Genomic DNA, 21,742 nt, shown 5'->3' on the forward strand with positions numbered 1-21,742 from the left:
GACCAGGACTAAATAAACAAATCCAAGTAAAAATGAGAACTTAGTTTATGATAAATATACTCTTTCAAATAAGAAAAAAAGATAATGCAATATATACATTGGTGCAAATAATGCAGTGGTGTTAAGAAAAATTGGTTATCTGTTTAGAAAAAATAAAGTTATACCTTTGTCTAAAAACCCAAAATATATTCTAGAACTAATCATTTTTAAACTTCAAAACCAATAGAAACAAAAGCTGGAGAATATTTTTTCATAATATTAAATGGAGGAAGATTGTCTTATGTAGAATATAAAACATCACAAGGTTTATAGGAAAAACATTGATATATTTTGCCAAGTAATAGTTAACAAACACCATAAGTAAAGTTAAAGGAAAAAATATCAAGTACATAAAAATTTCATCATGTTTATTAACAAGATTCTGTATATCATTAAGGGAAGAAAGTACAATAGCTAAGTCAACATAGGATATGAATAGGCTGTTCACAGAACATGAGAACCCAATGGCCAGTAAACATATGGACAGAATCACCTCCATAAAATGTTTGATTAAAAGTTAGGTGTATTCTTTTTTTTATATTATTTTTTATAATAGAGCAAAAGTAGCCTGAATATTCATCAATAGTGGAATGGTTAAGTGATTTAGCTGTGCTATACTTACTGTGAAACCAATAAAAATAGTTGTCTGTGCATGTACATACATACATACAAACATACTTGAAAAGAGCTCTGAGTATATCATTAAGACGAAGAAAAGTATATGGCAGGAAAGCACATTCTCTTTCACCTAATTCATATATGTACTATTGAACAGAATGGTATTGTAACATATATAAGTTCAGCTCTGTATTTTCCCTTATGTTTAGGTTGGGCCCTGTGGCATATTCTGGATAGTGGATTGTGAGCAAAAGTGGCATGCATTATGTGTGAGTCATGGTATTTAGGAGCCATGATGCCACCTCTACAGTCTCTTAGCTCCTCTAAAGCTACATTAAGGTCACACAAATACAGAATGGTAGAGCCTTGTTAATCAGGGTCTCTAAAGTGAACATGTGGATCGTGGGCTCCTTGTACCCTCTGTAGGTGGGTAACTTAGGATTTAAAGCACAGACATTTGAAAGCTGTCTCTTGTAGCAAATAGTGTTAACTTTCCTGGCTAGTATGAAAACAAAAACATACATGAAGGTGAATTTACTGGAAGGATATTGGAGGAACACTATGAACAAAGATAGTGGAGGTGATGGAATTCCAGCTGAGCTATTTCAAATCCTAAAAGATGATGCTGTGAAAGTGCTGCACTCAATATGCCAGAAAATTTGGAAAACTCAGCAAAAGCCACAGGACTAGAAAACATCAGTTTTCATTACAATCCCAAAAAAAGCAATGCCAAAGAAGGCTCAAACTACTGCACAATTGCACTCATCCCACATGCTAGCAAAGTAAAGCTCAAAATTCTCCAAGCCAGGCTTCAACAGTACATGAACCAAGAACTTCCAGATGTTCAAGCTGGATTTAGGAAAAACAGAGGAACCAGCAATCAAATTGCCAGCATCCAGTGAATCATAGAAAAAGCAAGAAAGTTCCAGAAAAACATCTACTTCTGCTTTATTGACTATGCCACAGCTATAGACTGTGTGGATCACAAACTGGAAAATTCTTAAAGAGATGGGAATACCAGATCACGTGACCTGCCTCCTGAGAAATCTGTATGCAGGTCAAGAAGCAACAGTTAGAACTGTGCATGAAACAGCAGACTGGTATGAAATCAAGAAAGGAGAACATCAAGACTATATTTTGTCACCCTGCTTATTTAACTAATATGCAGAGTACATGTGTGAAATGCCAGGCTGGATGAAGCACAAGCTGGAATCAAGATTGCCGGGAGAAATATCAATAACCTCAGATATGCAGATGACACCACCCTTATGTCAGAAAACAAAGAGGAACTAAAGAGCCTCTTGATGAAAGTGAAAGAGTAGACTGAAAAAACTGGCTTAAAACTCAACATTCAAAAAACTAAGTTCATGACAACTGGTCCCATCACTTCATTGCAAATAGATGGGGAAACAATGGAAACAGGTACAGATTTTATTTTCTTGGGCTCTTAAATCATGAAATTAAAAGATGCTTGCCATGAAATTAAAAGAAGCTTGCTCCTTGGAAGAAAAGGACCAACCTAGATAGCATATTAAGAAGCTGAGACATTAATTTGCCAACAAAGGTAGGTCCATCTAGTCAAAGCTATGGGTTTTCCAGTAGTCATGTATGGATGTGGAACTGGACCATAAAGAGTGCCAAAGAATTGATGCTTTTGAACCGTGGTTTTGGAGAAAACTCTTGAGAGTCCTTTGGACTGCAAGGAGATCAAATCAGTCAATCCTAAGTGAAATCAGTCCTGAATATTCATTGGAAGGACTGATGCTGAAGCTGAAGCTCTAACACTTTGGCCACTTGGTGCAAATAATCGACTCATTGCAAAAGACCCAGATGCTGGAAAAGATTGAAGACAGGAGGAAAAGGGGATAACAGAGGATTAGATGGTTGGATGGCATCACTGACTTGATGAATTGAGTTTGAGTAAGCTTCAGGAGTTGGTGATGGACACAGAAGCCTGGCGTGCTGCAGTCCATGGGGTCACAGAGTCAGACACAACTGAGCGACTGAACTGAACTGAACTGTTGGAGAAATGAATTTTGTCTTACAGTTTGTTAGTCATTATGTGCAGGAACAGGAATAGCTGGGAGTGTGAGCATGAAATGGGAGGAGCCTGGTGAGCTGCAGTCCATAGAGTTGGAAAGAGTCAGAAATGACTGAGTGACTTGAACACAAAGAGTCATACTTTACTCTGATTATTCTTTTTGTTTGAATCTTATGCAACTGTATTTATGTATAACTTCTATTGTAATAGTATTAGAATAAATGAAATATTGCTAAAAAGTAAGTGATACACCAAATTTCCTTCAAAACTAACTTGACTCTTGCTATGATAGTATTATGGCTACTGTACTCATTTAGAAATGTATGTAAGTAGTAAGTTGATACAATGAAGCAACTAATTGTATGAATTCTGTATGAAATGTAAAGTTCTGTAAATTGGAAAGCCTTTTGGTGGTCATTATTAAGAGTATGATTTATTGTGTTTGATATGTAGTAGAATATTTTCAAGTTTCAGTCTTTTGCAAACTGATTAATGGATTTTTTTTTTGCAGAATCCACTATATTTTTATGTACTAGTTTTCTATAAAATTACTTACATTAATTTAATAAAGAGAACATTATGTTTCTGCCTAAAGTGAAAAAAAAAATATGTCCCTTGACATAAATGGAAGATAAACATAAAGCTCTGTGTGTGTGTGTGTGTGTGTGTGTGTGTGTGTTAGTCGCTAAGTTGCGTCCTACTCTTTTGACCCCATGGACAAAGGCTCCTCTGTCCATGGGACTCTCCAGGCAAGAATACTGGAGTGGATAGTCGTTTCCTTCTCCAGGGGATCTTCCCAACTCAGGGATCAAACCTAGGTCTCCTGCATTGCAGGCAGATTCTTTACCATCTGTACTACATAAAATGAAATATAATATGATTTGGCTAAATGCTTTTGCTTAACAACATCCAACACTGGAGCCTGATTTCCAGAATCGAGGTGGTAAAGACTGGAATGGGTGAATTTAATTCAGATGACCATTATATCTACTACTATGGGCAAAAATCCCTTAGAAGAAATGGAGTAGCCATCATAGTAAACAAACGAGTCTGAAATGCAGTACCTGGATGCAGTCTCAAAAACGGGAGAATGATCTCTGTTCGTTTCCAAGGCAAACCATTCACTATCGTAGTAATCCAAGTCTATGCCCCACCAGTAATGCTGAAGAAGCTGAAGTTGAATGGTTCTGTGAAGACCTACATGGCCTTCTAGACACCCCAAAAAGATGTCCTTTTCATCACAGGGGACTGGAATGTAAAAACAGGAAGTCAAGAAACACCTGGAGTAACAGGCAAATTTGGCCTTGAAGTATAGAATGAAGCAGGGCAAAGGCTAATAGAGTTTTGCCAAGAGAACACACTGGTCATAGCAAACATTCTCTTCCAACAATACAAGAGAACACTCTACCCATGGACATGACCAGATGGTCAATACGGAAATCAGATTGATTGTATTCTTTGCAGCCAAGGGTGGGGAACCTCTATGCAGTCAGGAAAAAAAAAAAAAAACGGGAGCTGACTGTGGTTCACATCATGAACTCCTTATTTATTTCCAAATTCAGACTTAAATTGAAGAAAGTAGGGAAAACCACTAGGCCATTCAGGTATGACCTAAATCAAATCCCTTATGATTATACAGTGGAAGTGACAAATAGATTCAAGGGACTAGATCTGATAGATAGTGCCTGATTAACTATTGATGGAGGATCATGACATTGCACAGGAAACAGGGATCAAGACCATTTGCAAGAAAAAGTTATGCAAAAAAGGTAAATGACTGTCTGAGGAGGCCTTACAAATAACTGTGAAAAGAAGAGAAGCGAAAAGCAAAGGAGAAAAGGAACGATATACCCATTTGAATGCAGAGTTCCAAAGAAAAACAAGCAGAGATAAGAAAGCCTTCCTCAGTGATCAGTGCAAAGGAATAGAGGAAAACAATAGAATGGGAAAGACTAGAGATCTCTTCAAGAAAATTAGAGACACCAAGGGAACATTTCATGCAAAAATGGGCACAATAAAGGACAGAAATGGTATGGACCTAAGAGAAGCAGAAGATATTAAGAAGAGTGGCAAGAATACACTGAAGAACTATACAGAAAACATCTTCATGACCCAGATAATCACGATGGTGTGACCACTTACCTAGAGCCAGACATCCTGGAATGTGAAGTCAAGTGGGCCCTAGGAAGCATCACTATGAATAAAGCTAGTGTAGCTAATGGAATTCCAGTTGAACTATTTCAAATCATAAAAGATGATGCTGTGAAAGAGTTGCACTCAAAATGCCAGCAAGTTTGGAAAACTCAGTAGTGGCACAGGACTGGAAAAGGTCAGTTTTCATTCCAATGCCAAAGTGAGGTAATGCCAAAGAATGTTCAAACTACCACACAATTGCACTCGTCTCACATGCTAGTAAAGTAATGCTCAAAATTTTCCAAGCCAGGGTTCAACCATATGTAAACCTTGAACTTTCAGCTGTTCACGCTGGTTTTAGAAAAGGCAGAAGAATCAGAGATCAAATTGCCATCATTCACTGGATCATCAAAAAAGCACGAGAATTCCAGAAATACATCTATTTCTGCTATTGACTATACCAAAGCCTTTGACAGTGTGGATCACAAGACTGTGGAAAATTCCTAAAGAGATGGGAATACCAGACCACCTGACCTGCCTCCTAAGAAATCTGTATGCAGGTCAGGAAGCAACAGTTAGAACTTGACATGGAACAACAGACTGGTTCCAGTAGGAAAAGGAGTATGTCAAGGCTGTATGTTGTCACCCTGCTTATTTAACTTACATGCAGAGTACATCATGAGAAATGCCGGGCTGGATGAAGCACAAGCTGGAATCAAGATTGCTGAGAGAAATATCATAACCTCAGATATGCAAATGACACCATGCTTACGTCAGAGAGTGATGAAGAACTAAAGGGCTTCTTGATGAAAGTAGAAGGGGAGACTGAAAAAGTTGGCTTAAAGCTCGACATTCAGAAAACTAAGATCATGTCATCTGATCCCATCACTTTATGGCAAATAAATGGGGAAATAATGGTAGACTTTATTTTGGCAGACTCCAAAATCATTGCAAATGGTGACTGCAGTCATGAAATTAAAAGATGCTTACTCTTTGGAAGATAAGTTATGACCAACCTAGACAGTATATTAAAAAACAGGGACATTACCTTGCCAACAAAGGTCCGTCTAGTCAAGGCTCTGCTTTTCCCAGTCGTCACGTCTGGATGTGAGAGTTGGACTATAAAGAAAGCTGAACACCAAAGAATTGATGCTTTTCAAATGTGGTGTTGGAGAAGACTCTTTAGAGTTCCTTGGACTCAAGGAGATCCAACCGGTCATCCTAAAGGAAGTCAGTCCTGAATATTCATTGGAAGGACTGATGTTGAAGCTGAAGCTCCAATACTCTGGCCACTTGATGTGAAGAACTGACTTATATGAAATGACCCTGATGCTGGGAAAAACTGAAGGAGGCAGGAGAAGAGGATGACAGAGGATGAGACGGTGGGATGGCATCACCAACTCGTTGGACGTGAGTTTGAGTAAAGTCTGGGAGTTGGTGACAGACAGGGAGGCCTGGCATGCTGCAGTCCGTTGAGTTGCAAAGAGTCAGACATGATGAGCAACTGAATCAAAAGACTGAGACCTTTTCCTTGACATATCAGGATACATCAAAAATCATTGAAAATGGAATAAATTCTTAGCATTTGTTTTATAGTCATTTATTATTTTGCCTCTGTATCACTAGTATTATTAATCCCATATTTGCAGAAACACTGGTATTTTAGAAAGAATTCTAAGATTGGATTCATAATCAAATGACTGCTACCTGTCACCATATCTTTCGGTTGTCACTATATGTTGTACTTATATTACCATTTATAAAATGGGGGCAAAAATGCCTGCCATCTTTAATTCATCTTAGAATAATTGTGAGGAACCAATGAAATAATACTGCATGTCACTACTAATAGTTTCAGTGCTAGTTTAACAGTCATATAGAACTAAGGAATTCTGCTTTTTTAGGTTACAGTGCTTTGTCTGCTGACACTTAAGTTTAATTATTCATTCTGTTAATTTCATGTACTCCACCCACTGGGAATCAACATCTGTCCTATCTTGTAGACATACTTTATTGCCGCAGACACTGGGTGCACATGTGAGTTTGCGCCTATGGGATCTCACCATGGAATACATTCAAAATGCATATTCTAATGGTGAGTCTCGAGTTGTGAAGTGTATTTTGTGCAGAGTTAGATTTTCTGATGTGCTGCTTACATTTATTGATATTCTAAGTTTCTATAGATTCTATAGTAGATTGACCTTTTACTAGAAAGACTGAAGTAGCCTCCCATTCCAAAGTCTTCTTCTAATATGGCAGTGAGATTGGTATACTGAGCTCATTTGCCCCATCAGGTCACCAGAGTGTTATTTACTAAATTTCTTCCCCTAGAAATTATTACTTAGTTTAGTAGGATCTTATTGGTCTGTCCTACTGGGCCCCAAGGAAAATGTTTAGTGTTGTAATCATGACAGAAAGTGTTCCTCACTTGTAGGAAGTAGTTGTTACTTTTTTTTTTTTTTTGATTCACAAAAGTAGGTTTATATATTTTAGGAAATATCTATCAAATTTGTTATTGAGAAATCCTTATAAGCTAAATCTTCTCTTGGTCACATCCCTCCTCCCAGAAACACTTTCACTCTTGTCTTCAGGAACTTGCTTCACCTTTACCAGGGAACTTCCGTTCTTTGAAGCTAACTAGGTATTTTGGGGGAAGATAGATGGTAGGCAGTGGGGGTGATTTATTGAAATAATTCACTCCCTATTGACTCATTTTCATGTGGTCAGAAGTATGAGAAAGTGAGCCAGGACCTTACTTACCACTGTATTATTAGCTTTCATATGACTCTATTTGAAGTCCAAGTATAACAGTAATTTTTATAATAACCTTTAGTTGTCTGTACCAATCATATAATTTTAGTAAATAGTTCCTATACATTTGTTTACCTCTAGTCCTATTGATGAAGCAGGCTTCATAATGTTTGTTGGATCTGAATGTGCTAGAAGCGTCTTTTATTTACGTAGAGTCTGCTATAAGAGAAGTATATCCAAAAAATCTGAGTGTTTCTGAAAAAAAACAAAGTGCTACATAGTTTTTAGGTGAGAGTCCTATTTAAATTTCACAATGTAAATGAACAGATTCCATTTTCTGCATAAAACGAACTCTGTCATTTAAATAAACAATATCTTATTTTCCAACAGTTCATGTTCATCACATTCTTTGAAGTGGAGGGCTACCAGTCTTAGAAGATAAAACAGGAATTTTATAGTCATCATTGAATATCCCAGGAAGAACTTGGTAAATTAACAATAAAGATCTAGGGAAACTTCTTGTTTTCAGCAAACATAAGGAGAATATTTTAGTAGTAATTTTTTAACCTGTTCTGTCACTTAACCATGCTTTTTGTTCACCATGATCTTGTGATCAAAACGTATAACCATCTGGTACCTGCAAATGAACTTTGAACCTTCATAATATTTGTGGGATTCTTTCTCAGCAAGATTTATTAAACACCTCTGTAATATATGATTACTTTTTAATTTTAACCAAGACTGAAAACAGTGGTTTTCGGGTTTTGATTTCTGTTCCCATAACCGTGCTTCTAAAGAAATTCCCCGTACAATCCTTTGTTGTTGTTGCTGCATCTTTTTGAGGCAGCCCTAATGCTGTAGTCACTGAACTTTTTGACTGTCTTTCCACAGTCCCTTCAATTCCCTACAGTTTTTCTCGTCCAGAATTATTGAATTAGTTCTTTCTGTTTTCTCACAAGGTGGTTTTTCTAATTAACTCTCTGCTGCTACTCTGGATGTCTTACTTCCCCTCTGCCCTTTTATGAATAGCTGTTCCAGTGTTGATCTTTCTCTTTCTGCCTCACTTTTGGTCAGTCACATAGCAGTCTCTAATGTAGCTGTTCTAATATCCCGTTTTTAATCTTCTGAGAGCTCTTTCATATCTCTTGCGGGTTTATTAAAGTCATCTTATTGCAGTTTTTGACAGTTCTCAGTACTAAAGTTAGACGTTTTATGCCAGCCACATGTGTAAGGAATGGTTTTATATACAAGAAAGGCAATGAATGTCTTGACATAATAAAGACATTTTACAGAGACTAGTGTTATTCTTAACTGACTAATAAGCTTAACAATTATAAATGATTTCATTTACTGTTGAAAAGGATTACTGTTCTGAAGTGTGATTCATTTTTTTTTCTTGTAGCACATCCAAAACAACATATTGTATAAATTTGTCCTCAAAATATACTAATTGATTCTGTTGAACCAGCACATTTTCCTGTTGTATGTAGTTTGTTTTGGTATTCACTTCTTTTTATAAAAATAAGAATTATAAAAATGCAGTAAAATAAGGAAAGGCATTTGTCATACTACATTTGAATAGTAATAAGGTACTTCCATTTAAGTGTATATTAGTAAGAGTATTTATTAAGTTGTTTAATTCATCTAGTGTATAAATGTATATACATTGTTACATATATTTATATTTGGAGGATTTTTTTCCCTTCAGTTGACAAAAATGAATGAATTTCTTGTACAGAATGTTATGGTTTGACTTCATTCCCACCAACATTCTGATATGTATTATGTAGCCTTTTAAAAATTAACCCAAGGTCATTTTTATTAAATAAACAATTAATTGTAGAAATTGTTGGTTTATTTCTGTTAATTCTATCTCTTTTCAGTTCATATTTTTACCAATTTGTTGTTTATTAAAATTCAAGTGGTGAAAATTATTTGTTCATCCTCTTTGGAAACACTTCTGAGAATTTTTCTTGGAAATACAATAAAGTTAAGAGAAAATTAACTTCCTGTAGGGTTTTTTCAATCATTCTCCTTTCCCCTGAGGACTTTGGTAGGGTAGGCAGTAAAATGTGACAGTTTATAGATTTCACAGAGATGGATAGAAAATACTTTTACTGGGAATAGTAATAAGATGCCTACAGGATGCTAGTTTTCCTTTCTTTCAGCATTGCTAACCTAAACAGTTCCTGCACTGCAATTGGCAAATAAAATAGAAAATGAACTTAGAAAAGGTAGCAATTTAGTAAATATTTGAACAGAAATTAATATTTAACAAAAAGATGGTGTAAAATAATATTTGAACAAATTTAAGATCACAGTTAATTACTTTAGGAAAAAGAAAATAGCATGCAACTTCCTTTTAAAATTTTACCTTTGGTCTTTAATGACACATTAAAGGGCATTAAAAGTAATCACATCAATTCACTTTGGAATCATGAGCATTTCTTGGTGTTTTTTTAAAAAATGAATATGTGTCCACATTTAGAAGATATTATAAACTGCACAAATATTCACTGAGCATTTCCTTTGCTAGGTACAGGATGTTATTTAATTATTGTGCAATATATATAGTATAAAGGTGTTGGGTTTGGGGAAATGTATCAAAATATACAGAAGGCTCTACATGTGCATTTCCATCCTGTGACTGGATTTATAAGTCTCAATAGAGTTATTTTGTAGATATATCTCTCTTCCTAGATCTGAATAATTTTGAGATAGGAAGGGAGCATTTCTGTGCCTCTCCAGTGACCTCTACCAATGATATAGCTCCACTTTCCCCTCCCCCACAAAGGAAAGACAGTCAACTAAAAATTAAAAGGACCTCAATTTTTCATTGGTGAAATGAGACGTACAAACATAAGGTAGTTATTTTTCCTTTCTCCTTTCTTTTTCTGCTCTTTACTCCTCTTACTTCCTGCACTGTCATTATACCTTGAAGAAATACTTTATCAAACTGTAGGCAATTCCATTTCTCATCACTAATTTGTTTCAAGGCCTCTTCAGCCTAGTTTGTAATGATTAGTCTGGATAATAAGGAAAATTGTGTTATCTCCAATATATGCTATAATTAATTATTTTTAGTGTTTTTCTATTTTCTATTAAGTAAGTAGGTCTTTTATTTACTTCATCAGTTCTTTAACTTGGTAGATAATGCAAAGAATTATACTCTATTTTTACTCTGTACAGTTAAGTCTCAATGTAATCAAGAGCCATATTTATGTATTGATGTCTTAGATGAGTTAGCCAGCATCTACTCAAAATTCTTTTCCAAGATTCATGACACTTTGAGTTTCATTTCTACTTTAATTATAGAATTTCATGATTTGAAGGAACTCTTGATGAACATTTATTGTACATGTTTATGGCTGAAACCAAGTGGAATATAAAGATGAAAATTACACAGATGTAGAAGACAAGATTCTTATTTCAAAGTATTTAATAATGTTTCATTATTCAAAATGTATTATTATCATATATGCCTATGACATGCTTTCTGTTTTTATTTAGTAGTTTTAGATTCTCACAATTCTCTTTGACAGAGTAGGTATAGTTTTTCTTTACACACACACAAAATTATTAGTTAAGTGAATTGACTCTCCCAATGTATAAACAGCAAGCGTCAGCATAAAGACCTAAAATGAGTTCTCCTATTTCCAAATTAACTGAATTTGCAACCATTCCATATTGGCCTCCACAAAGGAAACTGGTTAACATTCAATTCTTTCAGTTTTTGCTTCATGTTATTTTGAAACTGTTCTTAGATGCAAAGACATATAGGATGTATTATTTATTCTTGATAATTTTTTATTAAATGTCCATCTTTTTCTTTGGTAGTATTGGTTGTCTTGAAGTCTACTCTGACTGATGTTAACATAGCCACTCTTTCTTGTGATTGGTGTTTGCCAAAGCTGTCTTTTTATATCCTTTTATTTTTAACCTGTCTTTGTATATTTAAAATGTGTCCTGGTGGAGAGTATATAGTTAGAGTTTACATTTTTACCCATCATGACAATCAAGATTTAAACTGAGTATAATTTCTTTTGTGCTATTTTTGTCATACTTACATTTTATTTCTGCATATGTGATAAGCCCTCTTATATACATATTGTTATTTTTACTCTTTACAGACAGTTATCTTTTATAGAAATTAAAAGATGAGAAAATAATCAAAATTACCTCACCTACAGATTTACCATCTAGTGCTCCTCATTTCTTGTGTAAGTCCCATTTTCCGTCTGAAATTGTTTTCCTTTAGTCCAAAACTCTCTTTTGTGGTTCCCTTCACTGGAGGTCTGCTAGAGCAGAATGAATGATCTTAAGTTTTGATCAAAGAAAGGATTTTCTCTTTATTTTTGAAGAATATTTCACTGGTTATGGGGTTCTTGATTGAAGTTTTTCTCTCACTGCATTAAATACATGCTATTTGATTATCTTAGGCTTTTATTTTTTGACTGGGAAGTTTTCAGTCATTTTAATACCTGTTGCCTTGTATACGATGTATCTGTTTTCTATCTGCGTAGGAATTTTTCTCCTTTAGCACTTTTTAATTATAATGCACTTTACTGTGGTTTTCATTTGTCTATACATTGACTTATATATTGAGCTTCTTAGATCTGTGTTTATAGTTTTAATAAAATTGTAAGTTTATACCACTCTTCCTTCAAATATATTTTCTGTTCTTCCTCTATGGGGACTATAGTTACATTGTTTAGACTACTTGATATTTTTCTATTTTTCTCTGTTCTTCATTATTTCTTTTTTCCTGGTCTGCAAATAGTTTTTATTGCTGAGTTTTCATCTTAACTTATCTTTTCTTCTGCATTATGTAATCTCTCAATTCCATTGAGCAAATTTTTCACTTCAGATACCGTATTTTTCAACTCCACAAACTTGACTCAGTTCATTATAGCTTCTTTCTTTCTTACCATGTTTGCATTTTCCTTTAAATCTCAAGGCTGTTTAGAATAGTTGTTTTAACGTCTCTCTGCCACTTCATATCTTTGATTTCTAGATTTGTTTCTGTTGATTGATTTTCTTCCTCATTAGCGATCACATTTTCCTGCTTCTTCATATGTCATAATTATTTTTTTTTTGAATGCTAGACACTGTGATTCTTATGGTTTTATATGTCTGGATTTTTGATATCTTCCTTTACAAATGTTAAATTTAGTTCCATATAGGCAGTTACTTGTGGATATTATCAAGGCTTTTCTTTTAGATTTGTTAGGATGGACATAAAGTAGTTTTTGAGACATAGGAGGTGCAGGTTCAATCCCTAGGTCAAGAAGATCCCCTGGAGGAGGGCATGGCGACCCACTCCAGTATTCTTCCCTGGAGAATCCCATGGACACAGAAGCCTGGTAGGCTATGGTCAGTAGGGTTGTAGAGTCAGACACGACTGAAGCAACTTAGCACGCATGCAGAGTAGTTTTATTCTAGACATAGTTTAGTCCTCTTATCAATACTATGGCTCTGCCCTCTGGTGTTTCTACAGAATGTCCTAGCTGTTCAATAAGGTCGTGACACTATGGATGGTCAGAACTTGAACATCTCTGTGTCCCTGCACATGTGGAGCTTAGTAATCGGCATCAAGGGGATCTCTACGAACATTTCTGGATCTGTTTCTCTACTTAACTTCCTTTCTGATACTGTCCTCAAATTTCAGGTGACTCAGCCTTCCCCAAATTCAGTATCTCCTCACCTCAGTTAGGTCACGATGCTCTGCTTTCTTTTCCATTCCTGCTCTATATTCTGCATCCTGGTCTCCAAGATCATCAAAGGGTTCACTGTGTTTGTTTTCCTTCTGTTAAGGAACAGAATCGCATGATGCCTTTTTGTTGAATGACTGAAAATACTGTTTTACACATTTTGTCTACTTTTCTACTTGTCTACAGGAGGAGGGCATTTCCAGTAGTATTTACTCCATCGTGGCCAGAAGTGGAAGTCCTTTCATATATTGAGATATATAAAATACAGTTGTGAATTCATAAAGGATGTTAGTCATTTCTTCTCTCCCATCTCATTTAATGTCACTCAGGAAAGTAACCATGTTTAGAAATTCAGTGTGCATTCTTCTATATTCGTTTATACATTTAAGCACATTTGTATGCACATGTGCCCATATATGCACATATATACGTAAATCAAGTTACATTGTAAGCCTCTGGAGAAGGAAATGACAAGTCACTCCAGTGTTCTTGCCTGGAAAATCCATGGAGAGAGGAGCCTGGTGGGCTACAGTTCATGGGGTTGCAAAAAGTTGGACACAACTTAGTGACTGAGCACGCATTGTTAAGTAGTTTTCAGCAACATTTTCACTTAGAATATGTCTTAGAGATCCTACTAATATAGTATATATTAATCTTAATTTATTCTTATATTGCGCTTCCCTGGTGGCTTAGAGGATAAAGTGTCTGCCTGCAATGCAGGAGACCCGGGTTCAATCCCTGAGTCAGGAAGATACCCTGGAGAAGGAAATGGCAACCCACTCCAGTACTCTTGCCTGGAAAATCCCATGGATGGAGGAGCGTGGGAGGCTGCAGTCCATGGGTTTGCAGAGTCAGACACGACTGAGCGACTTCACTTCACATTCTTTTATTATCAACCATATATTCTATAGAATGATCTTCTATATTTAATTACTCCACTTTTGCAGTCATGAAGGTTTTTCCTTCTTATTGTTCTTATAAGCTGTATTTTTAAAAATAATATTGTACAGCAACTCTTCATATGATGAATATTTCTGTAGAAGAAATCACAAAGGTGTCAAATTGTTTGCCTGTTGGTAAATTGCTTTCCCAAGCAGTTTCTACATATTTATATTACAACTAAAACAGAAGACCCAGGGGTTTTTAAAAAATGGTTGATTTCAGGTCTAGGACAGATGTGAGAATTAAGAAAGATACTGTGGTCATGAAGGCACTGCTGTGTGTATGTGCTGTGCTTAGTCGGTTAGTTGTGTCCAGATCTTTGCGACCCCATGGACTGTAGCCTGCCAGGCTTCTCTGTCCATGGGGATTCTCCAGGCAAGAATACTGGAGTGGTTTGCCATGCCCTCATCTAGGGGATCTTCCCAACCCAGGGATCAAACCCAGGTCTCCCGCATTGTGGATTCTTTACTGACAGAGCCACCAGGAAAGCCCCCATGAAGGCACTACCATTAGTCAAAGGTGGGACAGTTGTAGGGAAAAAAACTATTGCTCTGTTAAAAAAAAAAAATATATATATATATATAAAATATGTTCAAAAGCTAAAAATCTTAAGGGATACAAGCAAGGTCAAACTGAAAGCAACACTGGTCACCTTGGGGAGGGAGCTAAGGGAATAAAATCATTATTCTGAGTACCGATAAATAGTGAAATCATGCATTTATTCTATTCTTCCTGTACAAACCTTAATTCAGAGTAATCAAATATTAATAAGAATTCTTTTATAGAATTCTATTCATAAATAAAGAGAGAATAGCAGAATCAGATTACCACAAGTTTGAAGCCTTTTATTAATTAAAGTAATTGCTATGGAAAAAGATCATCAATGACTAGTGATATCCTCAAGTAAACATGGATAGGAAACATTGTAACCAGTGAAACCAGCTGACAACACCTGAAGCTCTTGATCAAATAATACTGCAGAATGAGAGACAACCAGCTGTTCAGTGGCAACTTATATGATACAATAGTACACAGCTTTTTCAAAATTGAATCTAATCAGGGTCCCTGATCTAACTATTCATTTGTAGGAAGTATAGAAGATAGAGGAATTTATCAAGCAACATTTCAGGGATGCTATTAGGCAAATTTAGCGTTCTAGAAATTCTAGTAGATAACTGATCTAGTTTTTTCAGTCACGAATAACTAACAGTCAAATATAAAAAGGATGGGAAACTGTTAGAGACTAAAAGAGAAAGAAAGGAAATAGCAACCAAATGTGACGGGTAGACCTTGCTTGGATCTGATTTGAGCAAGCTGACTTTTAAGAAAACATTGGAATAATTAGAGACATTTGAACAAACATAGGGTTTTATATGATATTAAGGAACTGTTAATGTTTTATTTATGATGTTAGTATTGTATTCATGTTAACAGTAGCTCTTTTCTCTTAAGAAAAAATGAAATATTCCCAGTAAAATGCTGTAAGTTCTACACTTGTTTTTAAATAATCCTGTGAGAGGCTGAAGAGGAAGATCTGGTGACAGTTTTTTATGTTGGATGATGAGTACATGGGGTTTATTATAGTATTTTTTTCTACATATAAGTATTTGAACTTTTCCACTGTGAATTTTTTAATTAAAAAATAAATGTAGCATTCACAAGCCAGGTTGAAGAGAATTGCGTCAACCATCAAAATAAGTGCAAAGCTTTCAGAATTTCACTCTAAATGCTTGAAGTGTGTATATACATGCATACTTGCAAGAATGTTACAGAATTTATTCAGCATAAATGCTACATTTGATTTGGACCTTTGGACCCAGCATGTACTTATGCTGAAATTAGCATGAACCTAATGGTTTTCACTATGAAACGTTCTTGGGTTTATCAGTACCCTAGAAACCCTTCGCAGTAGATCGGGCACTGCGCCTTCGTTCTGTCACAGGCACCTCTCATCAGGCCCTCGTGTTTGCTTTCCAGGTGCAGCAGGTACAGACGGTGCAGCAGGTGCAGCACGTCTATCCAGCTCAGGTGCAGTACGTGGAGGGGAGTGACACTGTCTACGCCAATGGAGCCATGTAAGTCCATGTGGGGGAGCCGTCTTCACTCCCCCATTCAGAGAGAGGGATGCGCTTCCTGACACCTTCCGCTCATCCCAAGTTCTTTCCTGGCTTTCACAGTTTTTTTTTTTTTAACCAGAGTAACATTGTTGAACTTAAGCTGATGTTTTGAGCCTTGTTTATGTTTGTTTAAAATATGTGCTCATTTTCCTTAGTAGAATATTTTTTTAATATTTTGAAATTTCTACCCCAGTAGAATATTTTTAAAATATTTTAAAATTTCTACCCCAGTAGAATATTTTAAAATTTTAAATTGTTGTACCCATGAATGATTTTCTCTTGGTTGAGAAAAACATACCCCCTTGTTGGTGATTTCTGTATCATAATAATACCTTCTAAAATCCATGCTTTTTGTTTTTATCCATAAGGTGAATTTTTGTGTGTCTTCTATAAAGTAATATAAATCTACTGTATTAGTAGATTAGGAGGAGGTTTTTGGGTGTGTGTGTGTGTGTGTTTATTAAATGAGGTACTTAACTACTCTATGTAAAAGTGCCAGATACTCAATAAATCTTATTTTCCTGTCTGAACTTCCCCTCCCTCCCCAACTCTCACTCTATCTCCTTTGCATCAGCAGTAATGTCAGTTTGTATATTTTTTTCATTAGTTTTTCAGCCACTTTGAGATTCAAGATGTTATTATAAATAAAGGGACTAAGAACTGTTAAAAGTCACCACATTTGTTTTCATTTCCCACAGGTTTTCATTTCCAATCTGTTAGATCTCCCGGTCTGTAATGAATTCAGATTCTCTTATTGACTCTTCTGCCCCAGGCTGAGAATCTCTGCTTTCTTAATTCTTACTGCACCTAGTGTTTCCTTGGGTGATTTCATAGACCCCCATGACACCAACCTGTAAGCTCCATGAGGAGCAGGGATTTTTGTGTGGTTTTTGTTTTTGTTTCACTGCAATAAATCTAGCGGCAGAAGTGTGTGTAGTATGTAGAAAGTGCATTTATTCTTATCATAGCTAAACATCTTAAAATCCTGGTTTAACTCTCTATTAGTTTTATAATCATGGTCAAGGTACTCAACTATTCTGTGCTTTTATTATTCTTTCCTGGAAAGTGGGAGGATAATAAACTTACTGTTACTGGATTATTGTGAGGATTTAAGGCAGAGTATGTAAAACAGCTTGCACAGGACCTGGTTTACAATAGATGATACAAAACTGAAAGTTCTTCATTGATCTTGACTCGTCTCTTTTTTTCTTATTGCTTTTGGTCACTGAATCTGCCTACAATACCACTGCCTTTAGAACCTATATTAGCTATAAAGTAAAATGTGTCTGTCTGTCTTGGTCCCCGCCCCCCCCCCCCCCCCCCCCCTTCTTATCTCCCTGGCTTCATCTTCCATCTGTTCTAGGAACAACCAATTTTGTACTTGTTTCCCCTTTCATGCCTCTGTATTATTGGACACGTGGTTTGTTTCCTCTGCTGGAATATCATTCTCTCCTTCTCTCTTCTGTTCCCAAACCACTACACCCAGTATAGCAATATCTTTGTAGACTGACATGTCACATCCTCCTTTGTGTTGTGAACCTTGGCCCTCCTCTGCAGGTAACTTATTTGTCCCCTGTACAGTAAAAATAGCAATGTACCCAGACTCTTAGTTCCACCATGGTGCAACGAATTCTTATATATATTTATCATACTAAGAAGAACTCTTCCTGAATGGGAATTTTTGTCATTTTGTTATTTTATTTACATCAGTTTAGGTGAAGGGCTGAGCGACTTCACTTTCACTTTTCACTTTCAAGCATTGGAGAAGGAAATGGCAACCCGCTCCATTGTTCTTGCCTGGAGAATCCTGGGGATGGGAGAGCCTGGTGGGCTGCTATCTGTGGGGTCGCACAGAGTCGGATGTGACTGAAGTGACTTAGCAGCAGGTGAAGGGCACATGATGAAGGATCAGCACATTTCTGTTACTCTAGTGAATCTATAACACTTTATATATATTAGACACACTGTGAATATTCTTTACCTCTTTGTTGTATAAGGCCAGGACATTCTGGAGCCTGTTTTTGGAATCTCTACCATAAATCTAAACTCTTATTGGCATTTAGACCAAAAAAAAAATGAGGATGCCTGCCACTTGGTCCTTTATGGTATCAGGGAAGATAAATGGGTTTCTGGACACTGCTGGAGGTCACTCAGTTGTATTGTTGCTGCATCCTTGTTTGTAGCATATTTCCTTCCAGAACCTCAGAGTAAAGTCATTATATTTTCTATCTTTGTTTAAGCAAGTACCATTTTCTACCTAGTTTGTTCTCCTAATTCAAAGACATCCTAGGTAATGCCTTAGCAGACCCCACTGGAGGGCTACATTATCACTCTCTATTCCATAACATTTTACCTTATGTTTATTACTGCAACCAGTCAGCTAAGAAACCAAAAAAATATGACAGCGATTTAAACAAATTAGGGCTTTTATTTTTGTCAAAAACATCCAGAGTTAGCATATTGTACAAGTAACTAGCACTATGTGTGCAAATATAAAATAAGCCTTATTGAAGAGATCTTACAAGCTGGCATACAACAGATACCTCTAGTAAGACTGGACAATACCGTGGAAATTGCTTCAGTAGATCTCTGGCCTCACAGAGTGCTCCATATTTCTAGGGAGTAGCGGTAGTGAACATTAACTGGTTATTTAGTAGAAAAAACATGGCTTTCTTATCTAGGGAGGAGTGGCTGCCTCTAAAGTTCAGGTCCCCCAGCCTGTTCTTCCATTAAGATTAACTCAGACCACCTGAGCCAGCTTAGTGCTAAGCTACCAAAAGATGACAGGAAATGAGCATTTAGAAACATCCACAACGGTACTTCCTCTCAGTCTGTTGCTGACATTAGCAGCTCAGGGATGTCAGGGCAAAGATTTGCTGGGATGGTAGTAAATCTGCTTTGGTAACAGCCATCACAGCTGTATTCCAGACAACAAGAAGACAGAAGGTGGAAAAAGAAGATACATTGTATATGCGTATGTACATATAAATATGTGTGTACACACACCCAGGCTTTCCCAGAAACCCCTACCTCCCTTTTTGTTTATATCTCATTGGCCATAACTGTGTAACAAAGTAATTAGCTGCAGAGGAATCTAGGAATGCAGGTTTGTAGCTTTTGTGTCTATATGGTAGATGACAGCAAAGGAAAAGGATAGTTGGAATGGGTGTTGAGAAAATTAACTTTGTTGTATCTATCACAGTCATTTATCATTGGCCCAAAGTAGAATAGGTGATTGCTAGTGTGTGATTTTGTAAAAGATAACACAGCCTGCTTCACTCTCTTCGTTTATGAAATATGGAGATAGTTTATCCAAAGTGTTTTGTATAGCTTCTGAGAAATTGAAAACACTCACTAAACATTAGTTATTACTATACAGTTTTGCTCTCTAGTTATTTTTTTTCTGAATTCTGCATATTGCCTTGTGCCTTTTAAAGCTATCCCACCACTGATACTAGGGTCTTCTATATGCGTAAATATGAGATCAGTGAATTCATTCATTCACAAAACGTTAGACAAACAACATCTCTAAAAGTTGACTCTTTAAAATTATAGGGCCCATTAAGTGCAGAAATAATTCAAAGTAAATATCTTGTGCCAACATATATTTTCTGTGGCCCTCAAACTCAGTTAGTTAGATCATGACTAATGAGGTCTAGGTCACGAGTTCATTTGCCACAAAGTCCAATTAGCTTTGATCCAGTCTGTGTGTGCCCAGATTATATCCTCAACTCCAGCTAATTATGTCAGAAACGTGCACCCTTGGTCAGGATAAAGAAGATGCATCCTTAAAACCTTTCATTACAATTTCAGTTTTGGTGCTTCTGACTAAAGATTCTGTAGCATCATTTTCATTTTTACTAAAGAAACATTGCGTTGCCATGAATTACACTCAACATTTTAGTACCTAGAGGACTATGAACATCTTTTTAAAATAAAACAAGAAAAATTTTCAGCTTAAGCTATTTCAATCTTTCTGTAATTTTGCAGTGCTGACATTTAACTATGTACAGTTTTTTCTCTAAAGTTCATTTTAGAGTCTTTCCACTCTTTATATTTGATGCACTTCCATGTGTGTTAGAAAAGAGTAGTCCACATTCATTTTCAGCACCGTGTATTAATAGCTAGTGTTTGATCCCTGACTCAGATCATATTGAGAGTCCCACTTCTGTGTGGTAACAAGTGCTTTTTGCTACTTATTCTCCCAGATCGGGATGCTGATCTTTATCATGAACTTCCACGCATCCACAATCTTGCAGCCTGTGCATGGTTAGTAAATCCTGGTTTGCTGTTGCTCCTGTCACCAGCAGCCTTGCCAAGTAGCCATAATGCACAGGGTTTGACTCAAAAGGTGATGATAGCCCTCACAGATATGTGTCATCGCTTATAAAAATGTTTAATCCTTATAATTTGATGATACTAACGTGTTTACTTTTTTTCTCTGTGACTATGGACAATTACTGTTATTAATGGGAGACAGTGAGTGAACATACATTTCAGTTGAAACTGCTTTTCAGTACTGAGTGCTGGAGTAGAATAGCTTTTTACTCAAGGGAGAAGGTAATCTAATTCATTCTTGTTCCTATTTATCATTACTTCTGTAGGAACACACATTTACGTATTTCCTGGCAATAGTTTTCCCAAGAATATTTTTTACTGGGCTGGTTCATAGGCTTGTCCATTGCTATAGATTCTTACAATTTATGGTATTTAATAATTTAGACTACTGTAATGAAACTAGCTGGGAAACATTGCATACCATGTAGAGAGAGTCCCATTCAGTTGAAATTTTTTGATGTAACTGAGAAATCAGTTTTTTTAAATGATGATTTTTTTTTTCTTTCCCATCTCCGTTTTTTGAATCTCACTTCCCCCACTTACTCCATCATGTTAGTCAAAGTGGAAATAAAGACATCATACTATATCTTGTCCAAATTAAGAAATATCTTTTGAAAACACTTTTAATTTCCTCTTATCAACCACTCTTTGAAGATTATCCCCTGGTTAGAGATGATCAGTGTTTTAAAATGTTAAGGTTTTCATTGTGTGGGTTTCCATTGCAATAAGACTTGACCAATGGGAAAGCATTCTCATAATCTTTAAATTACAGATTTATCAAACTCAATAGAGAATTTATCAAATGTGTTTCATAAAATGTTAGTTCTCTAAAAAAGTTCTGTAATCACACAAGCAGAAAAACACTTCATGAACTTCTTTTGAGGACTCTAAATTTCTGTTCATTTTTTAAAGAAATCCCCTAGGAATGAAACGCGGTGTTTTAAAAACTGATCACAGAACTCTCATCTGAATCATATGTAGTAACATGGCATCGTATACTTTAGGAGGTGGTACATTAATGCTATATTGACAATTAGTAGATTTATTCAAAA

General features: G+C 36.0%; 1 protein-coding gene across 1 annotated transcript in view; it reads left to right on the forward strand.

The window, feature by feature from the left end:
* The window catches only part of RFX3 (regulatory factor X3), a 188,215-nt gene that overhangs the window by 52,343 nt on the left and 114,130 nt on the right, over positions 1-21,742 (forward strand). Inside the window, exon 2 of the mRNA XM_052645026.1 lies at positions 16,213-16,310. Within this exon, the coding sequence (XP_052500986.1) occupies positions 16,213-16,310 (98 nt within the window). The remainder of the gene's footprint in view (positions 1-16,212; positions 16,311-21,742) is intronic.

This window comes from Budorcas taxicolor, chromosome 8 (genome assembly GCF_023091745.1).
Source record: "Budorcas taxicolor isolate Tak-1 chromosome 8, Takin1.1, whole genome shotgun sequence".
NCBI lineage: Eukaryota > Metazoa > Chordata > Mammalia > Artiodactyla > Bovidae > Budorcas > Budorcas taxicolor.